The sequence below is a fragment of the Cricetulus griseus genome, chromosome 2 (assembly GCF_003668045.3).
Source record: "Cricetulus griseus strain 17A/GY chromosome 2, alternate assembly CriGri-PICRH-1.0, whole genome shotgun sequence".
In the NCBI taxonomy this organism is placed as follows: Eukaryota; Metazoa; Chordata; class Mammalia; order Rodentia; family Cricetidae; genus Cricetulus; species Cricetulus griseus.
The window spans coordinates 43,459,601-43,481,673 of NC_048595.1; the positions used below are offsets into that span (position 1 = coordinate 43,459,601).

General features: G+C 37.6%; 1 protein-coding gene across 4 annotated transcripts in view; it reads right to left on the reverse strand.

Annotated features, from left to right (window-relative positions):
- The window catches only part of Usp24 (ubiquitin specific peptidase 24), a 128,058-nt gene that overhangs the window by 66,759 nt on the left and 39,226 nt on the right, over nt 1-22,073 (reverse strand). For 3 of the 4 annotated variants that reach the window (XM_035439736.1, XM_035439735.1, XM_027402340.2), the window contains exons 6-20: nt 18,406-18,441; nt 17,650-17,715; nt 14,882-14,947; nt 14,154-14,228; nt 13,424-13,582; nt 12,295-12,409; nt 12,008-12,111; nt 9,608-9,715; nt 9,210-9,305; nt 8,957-9,118; nt 8,710-8,757; nt 3,035-3,142; nt 2,285-2,434; nt 987-1,118; nt 78-189 (exon numbers count right to left, since the gene is read on the reverse strand). In XM_035439736.1, coding sequence (XP_035295627.1) covers nt 78-189; nt 987-1,118; nt 2,285-2,434; nt 3,035-3,142; nt 8,710-8,757; nt 8,957-9,118; nt 9,210-9,305; nt 9,608-9,715; nt 12,008-12,111; nt 12,295-12,409; nt 13,424-13,582; nt 14,154-14,228; nt 14,882-14,947; nt 17,650-17,715; nt 18,406-18,441 — 1,537 coding nt within the window. The remainder of the gene's footprint in view (nt 1-77; nt 190-986; nt 1,119-2,284; nt 2,435-3,034; nt 3,143-8,709; nt 8,758-8,956; nt 9,119-9,209; nt 9,306-9,607; nt 9,716-12,007; nt 12,112-12,294; nt 12,410-13,423; nt 13,583-14,153; nt 14,229-14,881; nt 14,948-17,649; nt 17,716-18,405; nt 18,442-22,073) is intronic. The other variant, XM_035439737.1, reaches the window with a different exon arrangement.

Sequence of the window (22,073 nt, forward strand, 5' to 3'; positions counted from 1 at the left end):
GCTGCTTCTGAGAAGTAGGAATAAAGTTAAGAATGAAATCTCTTACTCTATAAGAAATACTTGTAAGCTTTTCCTACCATTCATAGTGATCTCATATGACTCCAATTTCAGAATTTTCTCCTTGAAGAGCTGCTGCTGAACGTCACTCTCGAGATCGTGCTGCCCTTTTGTAAACCACTCAAAGCACATCTGTGGATTAAGACAGAACTGCCCTAAGACCAACCACAAACTGCTGCAGACAAAAACACATGGACATCTGGACAGGAAAGAGACTACTTTCAATCCTTCTAACATTTCTGTAATTGCTAAAATGACACTCAAAACTAAAATATTTGGAACTCTGGAGGGAATGGGAACTAACGGTTAGTGGGTCTTTCTTCTGGTGATTATGCACTCACACTTTTCACTGGATTTTATACTCAAGTCTTCCCACTGGCATGCAATTAAGCCTTGCTGCACGCCAGGCACAGTGCTAAACAACGTCACAAACTCAGTCCTTTCAACATGTCTATGAAGTAGTTACTATTATTCTGTAAAATGAAAGGAAACTGAGGCTCACTGTTAGCAATTATAAATGTCAAAGTACGTGTTTCTATTTCTGTTTTAGTTGCTCTTGACTCAATCATTCTCTGGGACTACATATCATTTGTAGGAACTAAGTTTTTTAGTAGTGATTTAAAATTAGTTTCACAAATAAATAAGTAAATAAAATTAGTTTCACAGGAAAGGAGAAAACTAAATTATACCCATAATTCTTCATCAATATTCATTTTGTGGGCTTTAGTATTTGACCCAGAATTAAATCAAAATGATCAAAGAACTCACATGTTTACATATATCATGGATTTCTTGTAGGATATTAATTTCTAGTACATACAGTTCCTATTCAGCCATTAGTGTTCACAGAAACAGCACAGCGGATCCAGGACACAGAAACAAGATGAGATATAGAGCAGAGTGCAGCATTTCAACACTGCCTTACAAACCTCTCGATCTAATTCGCAGACATCCTGGCCAGTCACAAGGCATTCCCAGATTTCCTTGGCTCGGTTCCACCCAAGATACAATGTAGCTTCTTGTAAGAAAAATGCCAGAAATTTCAGATGTGCCTCTAAATACTGAAAACAAGCAATAAGGCAACCAGTTAACTCATTTGAGGCATTCATAGCTAAAAGAAATATTACAACAAAACTTTACAAAATAGGTTTACACAGAACATTTCTCATGTAATTTATGATAAAGTAAATATGAGAAATGGACTTATCAGCTAGTAATATAATGCAGCAGAAGCAACCTCAAATTAATTACAAAGTCAGTTTATTTTAGATGTAAATCAAATTAAATTTCAGTAATCTCAAAAGGAACCACCATGCTTAAAAGTGAAGTTAAGTTTTATTTCTGGTGGTTTTTGTTGTTGTTGTTGTTTTGTATGAGACAAGGTCTCACTCTGAACTCCAGAATAGCTTAGAATTCAATCTATAGCCCATGCCATGTTCTCAAATCGTGAGTCACAAACTCTTTGGGGGTAACGGGGGGGGGGGGGGAGATATTGAATGACCCTTTCACAGGAGTCAAACATTAGATACTCTGATACTCTACATATCAGATTATTTACATTATAATTCATAAAAGCAGCAAAATTACAGTTATAAAGTAGTAACAAAATAATTTTATGCTTGGGGGTCACTACAACATGAGGAACTGTGTTAAAGAATTGCAGTATTAGGAAAGTAGAGACCCACTGGTTTGTGGAGTCCTGAATTAGAGGTGTGAGACACTATATCCAAATAATTTTTAGAACCTCATTAACAATCAATTGATTTGAAAACAAAATGCATGTTCTACAGAGTTAGCAATTGCTGCTAACAAATGCTATTTTTCTAAACTTGAATTTGAAATTATAGTAAAGTACTGAAGAGATGGCACAGTAGTCAAAAGCACTTATTGCTCTTGCAGAGGACCTGGGTTCAATTCCCAACAGCCACATGGTGGTTCACAAACATCTGTTAATCCAGTTCTAGGGAATTTGATACCTCTGTGAGCTTCAGGCCCACATGTGGTATACATAGACATATAAGCAAACACACAAATTGGTAAATCTAATGAAAAAAAAAAAAAAGAAAAAATGAAATTATAGTTAAGATTCAAAACTGTTTTTTTTCATCACAAAGATAGCTCACAGTACCTTTTATAGTTGTACTCAACAAACATTTATTTTACAGTTCAAATAGAAAAAGTTAAACGAATGCTGAAAAACACAAAACAAAAACACAGCGCCTGATACCTCCCGGTAAGTGTAGCGGCCATCCACCAGTGTCAAGCCAGTTAAACCTCCAGGCCCAGCCACAGCTGCTGCAAGTCGATGACAAGCTAGTAAACTTCCTGTTACCAATTTGACTATTTCAAAATTTTTCTTCAGGTCTTGAATAATGCTCTAAACAAAAACAACAAAAATGGAAGCAGCATGAGACTCTGCAGTAGTTTGGTTTAATATAGCTTTTATTTTAGAATGTAGCCCCAGATGAAAGAGCAAACATGAGACTTCCTATTATAGTTAACACAATCAATCTGATATTTGATTTTGGTATTGTTTCTTATTACTTTTATTAATAAGTATCTTCCTCCCAGGGAACTTAAAAGCCATTGCTATTATTTTGCATCTAAAAGAGAAATGGATCCCTGAAGAGAGCTATTGGCCATTATGTGCTTTCCTGGATCTTACCCTAAAATCCTTGACATGGAGAAAGCTCTTAGACAAAGCAATCTTTTCAAATTTTGGAGTTACCACTATTTTTTTTAAAGTTAGCATAATTATCTAAATAAATTAAACAATCAAAAAAAAAGAGTTAGGACAAAAGAAACCCCCTCCTCAGTCAATAAAGTAGAATGATTTAAACTCAAGAGTTCCAAATGATAAGAATCAGTGACATTAATAAACATAAGTCAGTGAGACACTATCAATGCAATACCCTTGCTTATTATAATTATTACAAATGGCTATGCCAATAAGAACCAAAAGTAAATATGCTCCTACCTTGTCTTGCTTTTGATAGGTCTGTTTTATAAATGAGCGAGTGATTTCATGGAGCTGACGCAAAGCTGGTACCACCCATACAAACTGCGGATTATTAAGTTGAGATGACTAGAGTTAAAAAGAAGTTACATTAATTAAGTTTAGAAGTAAATCACAGTTATTTATTAGCTACAAAAAATTTCCAAGTCAATAATTTCACTGTTACACATTCCACTATTTTCCTTTTCATGTTACTTATTTTTAGCTTATCTCCATGCAATCATAATTCAGTCTTCAACTTCTTATTCTGCATGCAATTTCCTAAGGTCAAGAACTGCAAACAGGAGTGGATGTGAAATGACAGTAAATGTATAGGGGGACATCAGCAAAATACAGACGACAAAGAATTAGCAACTTTAAAGGATAGATTAAATAGCACAGAGCTGCTAAGACATGTTGACTCAATAAAGTAAATATGGCAAAGCTTAACACTGAACTGGCTAGCAAGGAAAATAGACAAAAATATGGCTTTCTTTAATTATGTGATTACGCTATCAATGATCTGATCCAGATACTGACAATGAGCTAAGTAGCAAAGAAAATATAATCTGTTTATATTACTATTTAAGATAATTATATAAAAGGTAATTCTGCTTTAATTATTAAGGGGCTTGGATACAGCTCAGAGGTAGAGCATGCATGTATTTAGCATGTGTGAGGTCCTGGGTTCAATTCCTATTACTTCCCTTCCTCCACCTGATCCCATTACTATTTTTATTGGATATTATGTATTAGACTACACTTTAATTTCAAAGCATTTCAAATATATTATTTCTGAAACTGGTACGACAAACAGATCTTTGTGTTGCAGATCAAAGAAACCTAATGTGCATGCAATTCTCCTTAAAGAGAATTGGCCTTTAATCAATAGCATCTTTTGTACTATAAAATTTCATAATAAAATTGGCAATGCTAATTATAAATCATCATTAATTATTAAACAAAACATCAACTAAAGCCTTAGTATTTATTTAAAAGGCTGAACTTTTTGTTTTAAGTAATTTTATCAAATCTTTCTGCAAAATGAAGATCTTAGTTGAAAGAGTAGTATTGTAGTCTTAAAGAAACATATCTACTACTATAGGTGCCTGTGTGCAAGCTACTAGCAAACAATAAGTTTTCCTCATCTCAAATAGATGAGCCAAATAAGCCAATATACCAAATACCACATTTCCTGGATGCTAAGATACATTTCTTTGACCTTTAACATTTCTCAAATTGATACTTCTTCAATTATGTCAAAAGACACTTACCAGCCACTATTAAGTGTTAAGTGTAAGCTTATATAACTGTCCATATCTTTTATAAACAAACTTACCTATACACAGAAGGCATTTGTTCATCTACCTGCTGTCTGTATTGAGCTTTTATTATAGTAGTACCAAACAAGGATGGCCTTTAAACGTCAATTTGGGTTACTAGTTTATTGCTTAAATGTTATCAGAAACATTATACCATGACATAGCACTAACTAGCCTGTTGTGACTCAAAAAAATTCAAGTCATTTTCAAAGCCAGAAGCTGGCATGCAGAACCTTCCCTGGGGCAGGGCTCTATCACTCAGCACTGATGCCTCTCTGCCTTAAGCTGCACCCCAATTCACAAGAAGCTGTTCAACTGTACTGTTTATCACTCAAAGAAAAAGTCGCTTTCTGAACAAATATGAGCACACAAAACTCCACATGCTTCAGTATGGCCCAAGGACTACTAGGATGTAACATACCTGCCTACATGTGTAATCCTTAGTATCCTCAGTACCAAATATTGCAGAGTGGTCCAAAACACTACCACAGATAATGATTATTAGTGTTTTAAGGTGAAATTACACATAATTGATAAAAATAAAACAAAAACACGCTTACATCTAAACTCTGGCTACCAGTTTAAAACAATGGCTGGTAAACATAAAATGACCTATTTTTCTTTTCTTGGGATAAGGGCAGAGTCTCAGGCACCATGCGGCCTCAAACTAATTATGTAGTTGAAGATGATCTTGAATTGTGTGATTCTCCTGCCTCCATTTCTTGAGTGCTAGGATTACAGGCATGTTACCACACTTGGCTTGTGGGGTGCTGGGGATACAACCCTGAACCTTGTTCATGCTAAGTAAGCATTGTACTAACTGAGCTAAATTTCATCTCCAAAATGTAGTTTCCATTTTTCTTCTCTACAAATTTAGTAACTGTAATGTAGGCTGTAATCTCTGGCATTTTCAAATCATAGAAATAAGGTATAAAGGCCAACTACTTCTGAAGTCAGCCAGAATACCTTTTGCTAAAATAAGACTGTAAGAGATGATAAAAACTGTGAGGCTTGATTCTGAACTGACACCTTCTAAAACGATTACAAATATCTGTATCTATATCCACTTTTTAAGGATTTATATATTTATTATGTATACAGTGTACTGTCTGCCTGCAGGCCAGAAGAGCGCACCAGATGTCACTACAGCTGGTTGTGAGCCGCCATGTGGTTGCTGGGAATTGAACTCAGGACCTCTGGAAGAGCAGCCAGTGCTCTTAACCTCTGAGCCATCTCTCCAGCCCCCTACACATAAACCCTTTAGCAATAAGTAGATACATTAAAAAGTGTCATTATGACTAATTAGTAAATTATGGCTAAAAAAATTATACTTTGAATGTTACTCTATACATAATAAAATTAAAAGAAAAGTAATATAAATTGCAATTTAAGACTCATTGCTGATATACTCTTTCTGAAGGTTAGCAATCAGGAAAAATTGTTAATCACTTATCTACAGTGTTATATTGTGAAGTTGCAGGAAAAACAAAATTAGTCTCCTCTGATTTCTAAAGATGGCTGAAAGTAAACTGAAGATATTTGATAATTTCATTGAATTTAGTGTGTTGCTCAAATTAGAGTGACGTTAAAGGAAACTGCAAATCTCAATCTGGATGTCCCACAAACCTTCTCTTTTTATGAAACTTGTCACACATTCACTGCCTCAGCAGGCAGGCACTCTGTTCAGACACTTTCACTAGAAAGGCCACTGACTTCTTACACCTACACATGTCTCTATGCAGTATCTTGGGAGACATAACACAAAGTCCACTCCGTTTCTCTATTTTTACATTCTCAGTACCTAAAGAAACCATTTATATTCTTTGAGTTCTCTCTTCTTAGGGCTGAACATTCCCCCACTTCTTATCTGTCTTGCTTTTTCAGTTTTAGGCATTTATCTAGAAACAAGGTAAATTTTTTGTAGAGGAAGAAAGTAAGAGAAATTTCCTCCTCCACTAACTACAATGAGACTATTTGTACTGAGGACATCTTCCTAGTTTTATTATATTCTGGCAAACTGGAGCAACTCACTAATATACAGGTCGACTGTCCTGAATCCAAAAATCTGAATTCTAAAATTGAAAGCTTTTTTGAGTGCTAATATGCTCAAAACTTTTATTTGAATTTGAGATGCTCAACTAGTAAAATATATGTAAATACTCTAAAATCTGAAAGGCTCCAAAACTGGAAACACCATAGGTCCCAAGTATTTCAGACAAAGGATATTCAACCTGGTTAAGTGCAGCTCTATGTGTCTTCATAGGGTGCAAGGGAGGAAAAAGGAGAGAACTATATTTACCAGAAGCCTGACAGGTGCTGTTAGGAGACCTAAAGATAGCCTATGGAATATGCAAACACTACTACTGGAGTAAACATTTTTTGTTGTTGTTTAGTAATTATTTTTTGGATGAGAACATTTAAATTTTTTAACTGAGGAAATAAGAAGTGAAATAAGAAACAAAGGATTGAGGGTTGACAGTGGAGGGTATAAAAGAAGCAAAGGAAAGGAAGAGGACCAAGGGAGCTGAGGGTACCTTGGTAGAATCTATAGAAATAAAGGTTGGAATTTCTCAACAGGACAGTAGAACTTGGGAACTTGGAGTGTCAAAAGCAGCAGGAAGGGGAATCAGTTGGGGAGAAGAGGTAGCTGAGGGCAGGAGGGGGGGGATAAGAGGTGGGTGAGCTTGTCTTACCCTTCGCTTAGTTTCTGTGTAGCCTGGCAGGGAGACATAATCCCCAGTCAGCCCACCTTGCTGCCTGGCAGGAAAGGGCATAGCATAGAAAAACACCTTTAGTGGCAGTAAATACTTCACTCCCCTGCCAGGGGGCTTTGATCTTCCCACTGCCCCCCTTCAGCAATATGTACTTTGATTATCTATGAAGCACTTAGCCAACTGGAAAGTGCAACATAAAACTTGGAAAGAGCAACAGTGCCTAGGATTTCCTTTCTGGGAGCAGTTGGGGTAAGGAGGGGTTGGTAAAAAGGAAGAGCATTCCTTTTGACTCTCACAAAATGACCAGATAAGTTTCCTTTTTGATGTTGTTCTGCTATAAAGCAACAGACATGAATGAAGTGACTGCAAAGAGAAGCAATAAAGACACAATGATGCAACTAACTAGGAGAGCTAGGTGATGCTTAGCTGTGACAAGGGAGGAACAAAGGTCCAAAGGAGTTTCTGGATTTAAAAGCTATTTCCCTGGAGGAAGGGAGATGTCCCTTCAGCTTTGACCTGAGTATCTAAAAGAAAAAAAAAAAAAAAATGTCTGTTGCCTAAAAGAACAGAGCATTTTCCTAGAGGCCCCCCTTTCTTTTACTGATACTACTGAAGAATACACATTTCAATAACTCAATGAAAACCATTCAGTCATAAGAAGAGAGACTGCTAAATTGAGTCACTAAGCTGAGGGAACTGGAAAATTTAAATGCCATCTGAGTAGAAAGCAAGCAAGTTGTTGAATTAAACATTCATCATTCCTTTTAACCCCAGCATTACTAGCTCCAGTTTGTGAATGCTTTTAAAAATCACTAAAGCTAGATGTTATGTAGAAAATTCTGTTGATCAAATTTCAGTGTCAGAAATATGAAACACCACATTCTTATACCCCCACCTAAACTGTATAGCCAGATAAACCAACATGCACAAAAGCTCAGTAAATGCCAAAGCTTGTTAGCAAGAGCTATGTGTTTGTGGATATACAGATGAAAGCCAGCAGTGTCCCAGCTCCTTTGAAGATAGACTGATGCAAAGCACAGAAAGGTCTCTATTTTTAACAGAAACATGTCTATGTTATTAATATGAAACTCCAAAAACAAAATCGTTCCTATCATTGACCGGGCTTTAAGTCTGGGCTACCTGGAGTGCTGCCTAGGGCTCGGATCAGGGCTGCTATGAGAACAAAAGCAAGGGCATGTGTCGGAACCACAAATACCTAAAAACTCCTGCATGCCAGCATCACACGCACCTTTCCCCTGCTTTCTTTTTTATTCACAAACATTCATTTTTCCCTTATGGGAGAAAAATGGGGCAGAATTTATTTAGAATTCAATGTACTTTAAAAATTGTATATACCTTACATCTAACTTAAAAGAAAAATAAACCTGAAAGTTACACAATTTCATAAAATTTATAAAATTACTTTTTCAATGGAACTCTAATTTTTCCTTTTAAGGGTAAACAGCTACCAACTTCTAAGAAAAGCATAGCTCATAAGAATCACATCTGTATATTATATTAGTCTAATAAACCCTAAAATATTTTTAAAAGTATGATACAATTTATTAAAGGTAATTATAAAATTAGAATACCTTAGTTGACTCCATATGCAAATACTTACCTTGAATCCATCTTTCTTGTTTTTTTCCAAACCTGACCATTCTCCAGGCTGAAAATTCATTTTAAGAGAAATATAAGTAACTTGGTAAAAACAAAACCTATAGCTCCCAAATTTGGACTCTAAGGTAACAGCTTCTAAACAGGACATTCATCTTAGTTTACATAATAGGGGAAGAAATTTTCTTGGCTCTAATCACTCAGACAATATTTTTGCTCTGACAACAAAATTAGACAAAGCCAAAACCAACCCTTTTAATGTCTTCAATGCACTTAATGATGTAGCTCCTCTTGATGGCTTCCTTCACTGCATAGGCATCGCTAAGGATTGTCAGGTGCTCCTCCAGGGCTTGCTGAATAAGGCTGCTGGGCAAGGTTGGAAGGTGAGCCAGTTCCCAGAGCACATCTAACACCTGTAATAGCACCATTATGATGAGCCATCTCCTAAGCACAGAAGACTATTTAAGCATTTGTAGCTAGAAAAAATCCATTTGATTTTCCTGCCTTTCCAGAAGTAGCCTCAAATCGAGCTTCCCGGCCAATCCGTCCAATCAGACTCAACAGCTTCTGTCTTACTCTATCACTCTCAGTCTCCCAGCTCTACACAAGAGAACAGACAAGAATAGTCAAGCTGATGAAATTGGCAGAAACTTTTTTTCTTTTCGTCCCCCCGCCCCCAAAACAGGGTTTCTCTGTGGCTTTGGAGGCTGTCCTGGAACTAGCTCTTGTAGACCAGGCTGGTCTCGAACTCACAGACTGCCTCTGCCTCCCGAGTGCTGGGATTAAAGGCATGCAACACCACCGCCCAGCTTAGCAGAAATTTTTAAAATTGAGCTACAAACAGTAGAAGAAGTACATTTACACCCAGCTGTTGGGGGACGGGCTCGGAGCCTAACCCTTACCTTCTGAATAAGAACAAACAAATGATTAAGCTGGTCTGCATTAAACTTCACAGCTGCTGCAGCAATAATAGTGTGAATGTTTTCAATCACCGTAGAGGACTGTCCTGACTAGAAGAAAGCAGACATCAGGAGAAAGTTAAGCCCTGGGGCTTGGTAAAACCTAAGTCTATTTCCTGACAATCTATACAAGCCAAATAACAAAAATTAATTAGACTCTAGTCTAGGCAGCATTCCCTTCCATGACAACACTGGCAGGATTAGTGAAGCAACTATTATTAATGGTTATCAGCTGACTACATTTCAGCTCCCAGCAGTATTGTCTTTCACATGTAAAAAAGCACCAGAATTAAGATTTAATTAGGAAAAGAATAAAATATTTTTTTTCTTTTTTTCATTTTGGTTTTTTGAGACAGGGTTTCTCTGTGTAGCTTTGGAGCCTATCCTGGCACTTGCTCTGGAGACCAGGCTGGCCTCAAACTCACAGAGATCCACTTGCCTCTGCTTCCCGAGTGCTGGGATTACAGGTGTGCACCACCAATGCCCAGCAGGAAAAGAATAAAATATTTTCAACAAAAAATTCATATTGATTTATTTTGAACTGTTAAGTTACAAGGCAATTTTCAGTGTTTTTGCAGATGGTGATCAGGGTTAAAAGTATTATTGGCCCCATTTTAAATGTTTATTGTAAATTCTTTGTGACTTCAACTAATATTTATTGATCCTATGGGCAGTAAGTCTCTACAGAGCTGCAGACCCTACTGTGGATGACCGACATTCACTTTATAATCTCAGTCATGGGACAGTCATATCCGTAGGAATGCATGAACACACACACACACACACACACACACACACACACACACACACACACACACACACACACTAATCTTCAACCTCATATGCATTCAAAATGCATGTTCAGAAAACAACATTATGTGAGGGAATTCAATGAAAAGCAAGATATAGAAACCAAAGTCTAGGGATCTAGGACTGCTTTTCTTTAATCCTGTCCCTAACTGTAGTCTGTTCTGTAATGCTGGGAGGGAATCAACTAATTGCATTCTCACAGTCCTCTGTCAGCTAGCTCCCATAACACTGTCACTGAGGGGCAGTACTGGGAGAGAAGAAGGCAGAAGTAAGGAGGGGAGGGAGAAAGGGAGGGAGGGAGGGAGTACTTTGGAGTCAGGCTCAGAGAAGGGATGTTGCAGCCGGGGTTCTGGCAGTGCTAGTGGGAGTGGCACCTGTAGTGAAGGCGCCTCCCAAAGCAGGTGCCTCTCCTTGGACTTGGTAGGAGTAGCTCTCTACCTACTCCTCCTACCATTCTTCCACCTTAGCAACACCATTTTTTTATTGTTTTTGTTTAAATTTTTAAAAATTGTTTGTTTTGTGTATTCGTGTTTTGTCTGTATGTATGCCTGTGTACCATGTGCTTACCTGCTTTGTAAACAATTCCCTAAGGTAAATTCCATGTGTCTGAAATGCCTAGCAGTTTGCTTCTGATCAGATTTTGACAGATACAGGTAAGTGGACCCATTTAAGGAAAGCACCAGATTTCACTATGCTTTAGCAATTAGGTGAGGCACATACACTGCACTGCTTGCCTGAATTAGAGAATGATTCATCGTTAGCCACATACAAATATAATTAAAGCCACAGGAGAGATGACACTGACTAGTGAAAGCCTTTCTGGTGAGAAAAGGACAAAAGATTCAGACTTGAGGGGAAAGAAAAACAAAGTAGAAAAGAATAATTTAACTAAGGCAGAGGATTGAAATTTTAAGTCCAGCATGGACTATATAGTGAAACCTCTTAAAAAAAAAAATGGCAGCCAGAATATAGAAAAAGACAGTGACCAAGGCAAAGCAAACACAGAAAGATGGGCATCTTGGAGTCTGTCATACTTATGGTAAGTGGGAATCTAAAAACTTGCTGTTACTATCATCCTCATTTGTCAGACTAAACAGGAAAAATTATTAATGAAAATTAACAATAGAGGGAAAAGTAACTTGGTAGGTAAACAGAAGATGTACGCCCATTCCTAGCTCTGCACTAGCTGACACACAGCTTTTGGGAAGACTCTCGATTTTTTTAAATGAAGAAATAAGATAAGTCTAAAGTCTGAAATGTCTTGTAAATATGACATTCATTTTATATATGTAATTTACTTTTTCTAGAACTTAGGGCACTGTATTTGCTAGGCAAGTGCCCTCCCACTGAGCTAAGTCCCCTAAGTCTTCAACCCCTTACATATGAAATCTTAATAAACCATAAAACAGATCAGGTATAGCTCTTCTAGTTAAAACCGATGAGGTATCATTTCCCAGCCTCCTTACCACCCTCCCGTTTTCCTATGGTACAAACTTATCAGAAAAAAGGCAAAGATAATTCTGCCCAACTTACTTGTATTTTCCAAATTTTCGTGAGCTCATCTAATGACAATTTACTGCCCAAGAGTTCAATAATTCCCTTTATGCGATCACAGTATTGTGCTTGGTCTATGTTGCCTAATGGAGGAAACATAGGAGGGGAAACCAGATACAGTGAATAATGACTACGTGTCTATTAATTTAAAACAATAACTTCCCAAGATTATCTAAAGACTAAGAAAAACAAACAAGATTTTCCACATTTTAAAAATAAAAACAATTTACATGTCAAGTAATTTTTATTTTTCAAAAGCAGCTTACCTTCCAGTGCAATTGACAGAACTGAGTTTTCAACTAGCCAATCCAGTAATCTGTCTGTATCTATAGCATTCTTCACAGACTTGGATAAGGTACTATCTTCTATTAGTTTGGTTACCTAAAATGACAGCATTTGCATGACTGATTCAAATATGCATAACCAAAATCTCTCATATATGTATATATTTTATAGACATATATAGATCAGTTTTATAATTTATCAAACACTTCAAAACCAACTTCTTCAAAGTTAACAAGACTATATTAATGGTAACATCTCTTCAAAAGGAACATGGAGTTATTCTCAGCTCTTCTCACTCCTTAGACCACCCATAACTGGCTTGATGATGAGGCTCTTAACCCAGACTGCAAGCACAACTGTCCTCTACATTTCATAACTGAAAAGAAAAAGGCAGTAGTCCCTCTCTGAAGATAGCAACTTCAGGTTATTCAGCTTGTGAACTGTCCATGACCTCTATCACAGGACAGATGGCTAGAACATGAAAGTAAGACACAACAGAGTCCTAGCAGTGGACTGGTCAAATAGTATTTGCTCACAAGTCTTTGCCCAAGTTCATGGTTTGGTTATTCAACTCTTCACATATATGAAATAGCTCAGTCTCCTTTCAATAAATTTTCTTTCGACTTAAAATGGTTCAGGATGAGTTAATTTTGACTTTGAGCCCAAAATCCCCAAACTAAAGGAAAAATAACTGGAATCATGGCTAAATGGTATTGACTTACCCTGACATTCACTGAACCCAACCACACTGTGCAGATCTAAAATGAACTTTGGGAAATTGAGGAAAAGTATTTTCAGCATTTTGCTTAGGTTCATGCTTTTATTAGTTACTTTGTTTTTGTCCTAACATCACCTAGAAGATAAAATTATATCTGAAATAAAAAGAATTGTCCCTTAGTAAATGTCTAAGGATGATACTGTAGAAAATTTCACCAAGTTTTTCAGAGTAAATCTTGAAAATACAAATATGACTTTACAAACAGACAATTCACATATAGTACCACTGTTATCTCTATCTTACATGGTCAAGAGAAATTGTTCTTTCTCCCACCACCTTTATATTACTAACCACATCTAAGTCAAGTCTTGTAGAAACAAGTGCAAACTTACTTCTTTGAGGGAATTCATTTTAGCACTAAAATGTGGTGATTTCAGCATTCTCAGAAGGATGTCAAGGCGAAGGTCATCCACAATCGTCACCAGATCAGGTTGGAAACGCATGCAGAGTAACTTAATGGCAGACAAGAGCTCAGGGATGCTAACCAATCTCTTTCATTTAATAAAAACAGAAAAATAGACAGACAAACAAAAACTGTAAAACATCCTGATATTAATTCTCATTACACACGCAGTATAGGGTAACAGTCGCCAAGAGACAGCTCACATTTTACATGACCAATTAATTACATTTGCTTCTAAGCAAAAGTTAAGCTCATTGGTGAGGAGCAAGGAAAAGGCAATTGTCCTAGGAGGGATTCAAGGTAGGAAAGTCTTCGTCAGTGTTAAACTGCTCTAAACAACTGCAGATACATGTAAGAATTCAGTATTATTCTAATCTATTTGGACTGTAATACCATTAAAATCATGCTAGAAAAACTCTGAATGGTATCACTCAGGGAAATACCATTTGTGTTCGTTCTATTTATTAAGATAACAATATCCTCAGTTGTTTTGAAAATAGGTTTTTCTGGGTAGGATCAGGAAATTTCAAGTTAATTTGATGTGAACAGCATGTCATCAGGATCCAGAAAGCAATTGCATGGGAACTTGCCAAGACTCGGCTTTGCTATCATGGACTAACCAGCACTACGGGCTACCTGGCTAGGGAGTAATTAATTACCTTGTCTTTGAGGTCTTTCTCCTCAACACTCCGAACATCCTGAATTGTGGTAAGGATGACTGGGTCTAGCATAGGCTGTAAACACAAAATACTAGTTAAAAAGAACTCCTGAATTTGTGCTAGAGTAGCTACTTCCTTACCTGCCATTCACAAAGGAGAGGGCACAGTGAAAAGTGTGACTTCTAGCCAGCAGTGCCACCACTAACTAGCTCACTATTTTAAGTGCCCTTAACTGTTTCCTCAATGTAATATGAGCACAGTTCTTCTCATTGTATCTTCTAATATATGTGGATTGCCCTTTTAAAAAAGTAATAGGTATGGCTACCTATTGTTTAAACAAACAGGGTCTCATTATGTAGATCTGGCTAGCCTGTAATTAGTCTAGTTTCTAACTCAGAAATCTGCCTGTCTCTTGACTCGAAGGCCTGATATTACTACTTTTATAACAAAGTAAATATTTTATATTTGACTTTCAAAAATGGATACAAGTAAGCATAGACTATGCAAAACATGCTATATACAGACTAGTTTTGTTATGAATGAGATATACAAGACACTGCTCCAGAATGGAAACACAATCATGTATTTAACTCTAAATTGTTTTATGAGAAACAGTAAAATATTAACTAGAGTAGACAGACTGCTCAATGAAATAAGACAATTTAAAAAATTAGATAAATAATGCTTGTCATTGTCTTGGGCAGTGATATAAAATGGCTTAATCATACCTGTACCACGGTGGAGTTCAGGTACTCTGCACACACCCCTAAGGGCTGCACCAGTGCTGAGACAGCCTGTGAGTAAAGAGCAGGGTGAAATGTGAAGGAGCTTTTTACCTTTTAAAAGTAAGCAAACCATTTTTATGTAGCCGAGAAAAATGTAAATGGAGACTTGTTCAAGTCATGAAGTAATGATTAGATAAGTCAAATTCCTGGATAGAAAGATGACACACTTAAATTAATATAGACATTCAAATTAGAATGTCAACAAAACTCTCCTTAAGCATTGAATGAAATGATTCTAAAGTTTATAATGATAAATATGAAAACATTTTCTTTTGAAAGGGAGAGAATATTTAAGGAGGTTAAATATCCTCTGGCCCCTACCCCCCAAAAATTTTAAAGCCTATTTAAAGGAAAAATAGTTACTAAAATACACGAAAGCCCAAATAAGGGAGACTCTGTGTTCCTGAATGGGAAATATCAATTATAAAAAAGCCCATTTTTTGTTCACTGACCTACTTGTTTAATGAGATTCCAATCATGGCCTCAGTGACTTCTTTCCCCTGACATGTTGATTTATATGCAGCAGAGTGAAAAACATCAAAATAAACCAGACTTAAGAACACAATGACAGTGGGCAATAGTAGCACGGCCAGTAACTAAAGATGGGTGCATTAGCACTGAATGAAAGCAACAGGTGTCCAGAAACAAATCACACTCATGGGACTTTGAGATAAGACAAAAGTAGTCAATACCAATGGTAATGAAAACAAGAACTAGTCAAAGAAGATTTTGTATCAACTGTTTATTTGAAAGAAAAGTATTGGATCCTTGTCATCCAATAAATAAAAACAAACTGAATAAATCAAGAGCCAAGTTTTAAAAATTATAAAAGCACAAAAAAAAACAAAATTATAACTTTGAAGTGGGAGAAATATTCCCTAAGCAAGTCTGAAAAACTGTTAAGCCATTAAGGAAAAGTATGATTATGCAGAATTTTGTGATTTCTGACATGACAAAAACCAATAAGGAAATAACCATTACCAAGCTGTCCTCTGACCTCTACACATGCCACATACCCTCACACACAGGTATACATCCACTCACATAAAAATTAGTTTACTATTAAAAGAATTCCTAAAAATTAATGATGTACTACTTGAGATCTAAAAAGTCAATTTACAGATGAAATGTAAGTAGACAGTAACCACATGGAGAAGTGCTCTAGTTCACAGAACAACAGAGGACTGCAAACTCAATAACAAAATGCCAGATTGAAAATATTTATCATTATCAGTCATACTGTAAAATGGGTTTGGCTGAGTACAGACTGGTGGTATAACTTTATTAGCAGTCAACTGTAATTTTAAAATGCATAGTCTTTATCTAAGAATTGATCCTTGACAAACATACGTACATGAAGACACATATACAAAGAACATTTTCTGCAGTAAAAATTAACAAATGATCCAACGACATTAACAAACAAGTGCATCACTGTACAGCCTTTGTGCAAGTAATATGGAGTCACTAGGAACATTAATAGTCTACAATATAATAAGTGAAAGTGTACTACTGAGTACAGCCTTTCAACAACTTGTTTTATAGAAATGAAAAAGTAGGAGAAGAGAGACAGACGGAGTATAATGGGAGCACAGGGCATAAGTGTATGTATAGGATACATACACTTTTTTAGTGCAGGTGTTTTTTAATTGGTGGGAATGTGATTATTTTTCCCAATATTTTTCAAGTTAAAAAATATGACTTACAGTCTTATCATATGGCCTAAATTTATTCTGGGACACAGCCACTTAAATTGGTCAGAAATCAAGCACTTATCATGAAACTTTAATTATGAAAATGAGTGCATTATCTCCTCAATGTACAACACTCCCTGCAACCCCCAATCATTGTTGCCAGTAAGTTATTCTGGAAAATGGTCTGACCTAAGGGAAGATTTGGGAAGGGTTTTTAACTCCATAACATTTAATACCAATACAGAATAAGCCTTCAATCCTATGTGTGTACCCTTCTCCAATGTTCATTCAGGTAGGGTGGAAATTTGGGGGTATTCTTTGTTATTTAAAGACTAGAAAATTATTGAACATTTTCAACACACTTGAAAAATAAGGTTAATTTCTAACATCTTTCAATGCTTAACACAGTCAGTTTTGAAAAGCAAATAGACAAAACTGTCTCTGAAAAGGTTTTTGTTCCTTGTCTTTTTCAAATCACCCTTATCTTTCATGTCAAAAAGCCATTTTCAACATGAACTCAATAAGGAACATATGACAATCCATCAGTCTAAGTAACTCTCAAGGCAGAAAGACAAGGCTTTCCAGCTTATGGCAGCAAGAAGGTCAGTCTATACCACACCATCAGTTTCTCTTCCTGACTAACATTCTGCCTTCTTCTAAAGAGGGACCAGGGAAGTTGATTAGTTGATGTACTGCAAGAACTGCTCAATTTTTAACACTGAGGGATGGTTTTTTAGTACCTATTTCCTCACTGATCCAATGATGGTGAGCAGTGTGTCCCAGTGATCTGCCTGTTTGTCTCCCAGTGCTGTTATTACAAGCATGTGCACTATGCCTGGCTTTTTATGTGGATGCTGGGATCAAACTCAGGTTCTTACACGCACTGTAACAACAGCTTCTCCCCAGCCTGATTAACCTTAATATTTAATTCTATGTATTTAGATTGTGTCTCCTAGTTGAATACCAACCCAAATAAAGTGTACCTGCACACTGAGCACAGTGAGTAGTTTAACTCACCCCAAGTTCTAGATCTTCTGAATGGAGTTTGGCTTGGATTGCTGCAAATCCACCTAATTCTCCAAACTGAAAAGAAAACAGGTGTGAATTAATTTAGAAATGTTCCACAGTAACAATTTAAGCAAAGAATTAAGGCTAATATTTTACTTCACCACTCTACTCTGTGAAATTGTTCTTGGAACACTCGGAATGCAATTCTAATATTCCTAAGGTGTACTGTAGGAGACGTACTAACCTAAAAGTTGATGTTCAGTTGTATATATCACATACACAAATTGGGAAGGAACCATGCAATAGTCCTCCTCAGTGAAACATTGCTATTTGTGGTGGTTTGAATGAGAAACAGCCCCCATAAGCTCATGTATTTGAAGACTTGGTCCCCAGCTGGCAGCACTGTTTGAAGAGGCTATGGAGCGAGCTGTTAGGAGGTGCAGCCTTGCTAGAGAAAGTATATCTCTGGAAGCAGGCTTTGAGGGTTTATAGCCTCACCATACTTCCTGTTCTTGCTCACTGGTTCCTGTGTATGCCTAAGATGTGACCAGTCAGCTTCCTGCTTCTTCCTATTTCCATGCCTTCCCCAGCCAAATTAACTCTTCTATACACTGCTTTTGGTCATGGTATTTCATCACAGCAACAGAAAAATACTACTTGATTATTCTTCATAATTGTCATTTGTTTAAAATATCCAACTACCAGAAATCACACTAGAAAATGGGAATAGTATCTCAAAACCAAAGTAATAATAAAAGTGTATACCTTATTTACCAAGTCCACAACCCATCCATGAGGCTCCTGTGAGAAAATATAGTCAAAATTAATATGATAATATAAAATTTTCCTCATTATTAATTTTTGCATTTTTAAAATTTTCCTAAATGGGAAATCTGAAAGAAAAAAGAAAGCATTAAAATCTGGAACATACTTCCAAAGTCTATCCCAAATGATTCTTAATATAAGTATTTGACTTTACTGTACACAATTTTTGAAGCATAGAAGTTTAGATTTTCAAAGTCTCTGACATAATTTTTGAAGCAACAAATCTAGATAGACCTTCATGGGATCGTCACATGAGAAACATTCACGAATTTGGGGGCAGCTGGGATTTGTTGTTTAAGTTCTCCAAGGGATAATTTAAATTCTCTAAGAAAGTTATATTTATTGTGGTTTTCCAAAACAGGGTCTTAAGTAGCTCAGATTGCCCTTGAATTTGCTAGGCAATTGAGACTGGCTTTAATTCCTTCTCTCCTGCTTCTACCTCCCAAGTGCTGAGGATTTTAAGAGGACATCAACACACATGGCTGAAGTTTTATTTTAGAAATTAAAAATTACTACCTGAAAAGCAGACAACTTGAAATCAGAGATTTAAAGTTCAGTCCAAGATTTATCATTAACACCCTTCAACAAGCTCTTTCCTTGCTCTCCCTTCTCTTCTCTCTTTCTTTTTCTAGGCACTTGGGTTTAGACAGGAAGACATGTCACACCCACTTCACAGAGCTCATTATTTCAGCCATTAAAACCCAGAAAATCACAACATACATAAGCAATTCAAATTATGACAAATCATCCAATTAAAAAAAAAGGCAAAGGGTGGAGTGGTGTTCATGAAAGACCTATGTGAAACAATAAAGGACAGTTTGTGCACAGAGGCTGAAATGGCCAATGCTATTTGGAGAAAGCATTAGAGTCTACTGCATGAAACACTGAGAAATCTTTCCCAGGCTGTACTACTGAGTTCTGGAGAATGGCACACACAGGTGAAAGTGAGCTGTGGAGAATGGCACACACAGGTGAAAGTGAGCTGTGAAGAATGGCACACACAGGTGAAAGTGAGCTGTGAAGAATGGCACACACAGGTGAAAGTGAGCTGTGGAGAATGGCACACACAGGTGAAAGTGAGCTGTGGAGAATGGCGCACACAGGTTAAAGGAGGCTGTGGAGAATGGCACACACAGGTGAAAGGAGGCTGTGGAGAATGGGACACACAGGTGAAAGGCAGCTGTGGAGGATGGCACACACAGGTGAAAGGCAGCTGTGGAGAATGGGACACACGGGTGAAAGGAGGCTGTGGAGAATGGGACACACAGGTGAAAGGAGGCTGTGAAGAATGGGACACACGGGTGAAAGGAGGCTGTGGAGGATGGCACACACAGGTGAAAGGAGGCTGTGGAGGATGGCACACACAGGTGAAAGGCAGCTGTGGAGGATGGCACACACAGGTGAAAGGCAGCTGTGGAGGATGGCACACACAGGTGAAAGGCAGCTGTGGAGAATGGGACACACAGGTGAAAGGAGGCTGTGGAGAATGGGACACACGGGTGAAAGGAGGCTGTGGAGGATGGCACACACAGGTGAAAGGAGGCTGTGGAGGATGGCACACACAGGTGAAAGGCAGCTGTGGAGAATGGGACACACAGGTGAAAGGAGGCTGTGGAGAATGGGACACACGGGTGAAAGGAGGCTGTGGAGAATGGCACACACAGGTGAAAGAAGGCTGTGGAGAATGGGACACACGGGTGAAAGGAGGCTGTGGAGAATGGGACACACAGGTGAAAGGAGGCTGTGGAGAATGGCACACACAGGTGAAAGGCAGCTGTGGAGAATGGGACACACAGGTGAAAGGAGGCTGTGGAGAATGGGACACACAGGTGAAAGAAGGCTGTGGAGAATGGCACACACAGGTGAAGGGAAGCTGTGGAGAATGGTGCACACAGGTGAAACTGCATACAGAAGTAGAGGCCAGGACAGCAACCAAGTGTTTCAAGAAAGGGTGGTGTGGGTTTTACATTCTAAGGTCACTTGCAGCTCTTATGACAGCAATGGCATGATGGAATGGAAGAATGGGAAGCATTCAGACCAGTTAGAAGACTATCAGAGTGCACAATATAGGACAGGTGGCATGTGGATCAGAATGGCTGCAGAAGACAGAGGGGTCACTGGCGGCATGACTTGGTTTTAAATCAAAGAATCTGTTTATGGTTTGAATACAGGGTCTAAGTAAACAGGATGATTCTGGCAACTCTGGTTTAGCTTGAGCATGAGATAGAGCATGAGATGCTATTTACTCAGAGGTTTAGCTTGAGCATGAGATGCTATTTACTCAGAGGAAAAGAAGAGAGGCTGGGCAGGTGATAGCAAGGTTGAGAAATGTGTGGCAACTAAGAGGAGATGGCTAACTTCTTACTCAGTTTATGCTCAGAACAGTTTGAACCACAAAGATAAACTGAAGTCATCATCATTAAGGAAACATTTATAGCAATGAGAAGAGAGGAAATTCCTTACAGAAAGTATAGTACCAACAGAGAAAGGCCTGGACCAAAGCTCACTAGCAGTGAAGGACCCAATAATGTAGTAAGGAATCCCTGAAATCCCAACAGTTGGGAAACAGAGGCAGGATGATCAGGAGTATAAGACCACCCTGGGCTATATAAGACCCTGTCTCAAAAACAAAGCAAACAAAATACACACATATACTGAAGTTAAAGATTTAAATCAGTATGTTAAATAGAAAACTAAATACAAAAAAACAAAAGAGAGAGAAACTGAACTTTAGAGATGGGGGAAAAAGTATCACAAATAAAGCATGGAGACAAAAAGAAGGAAAAACTGACATGGAAGACAGACTGAGACAGTCTAACATGTATCCAATCAAAGTTCCACAAGAAAAAAAGACTGACAGAGAAAAAGTAATTCACTAAAAGATAGTGGCTGAAAAGTGTCAAAATTGATACAAAATAGTAACCAGGAGAGGGCATTAAGGTAAGGTGCTTGCTATCTCAACAATGTGGAGAGTGACCATGACATCAACCTCTGGCCTACATGTACACACATGCACAAAGACCTGCTAGTGTGCAAATTCACAAACATATGCACCACATACCCCAGCCCTATCCAAGCACAACTCTCCCTTGTGTGTGTACACGAATACAAAATATTAACCACTAGATTCAGAAATCCAATGAATCTGCAACAAAGGAAACAATAAGAATATATTTCTTTCTGTTTGTTCATTTTGTTTGTTTGTTTGTTTGTTTGTTTTGTGACAGGGTTTCTCTATGCAGCCCTGGTTGTCCTGGAACTGGATATGCTCAGGCTGGCCTCAAACTCACGCAGATTCACCTGCCTCTGGGATTAAAGGCATATGTCACCACTACCCAACTAAGAATATCTTGATCAGCCATGTGAGAGGTACAAAGATAAGCACCAAGGAAGAAGAGTCTAAAAACAAAGCCAGTGAAGAAAGATGCATTTCTCATAAAGAATCAGTCCAGCAGCCAACTTCTGAACCAGGCCAATTAAAGCCACTGCAATAATTCATTACTCTGATAAAAATAACTATTAGCACAAAATTAAGACCCATGAAAACATTAAGAAGGGTGAAGTAAAGGTTCAGGCCATTAGAAAACCAAGTCAATCACTAATGGACA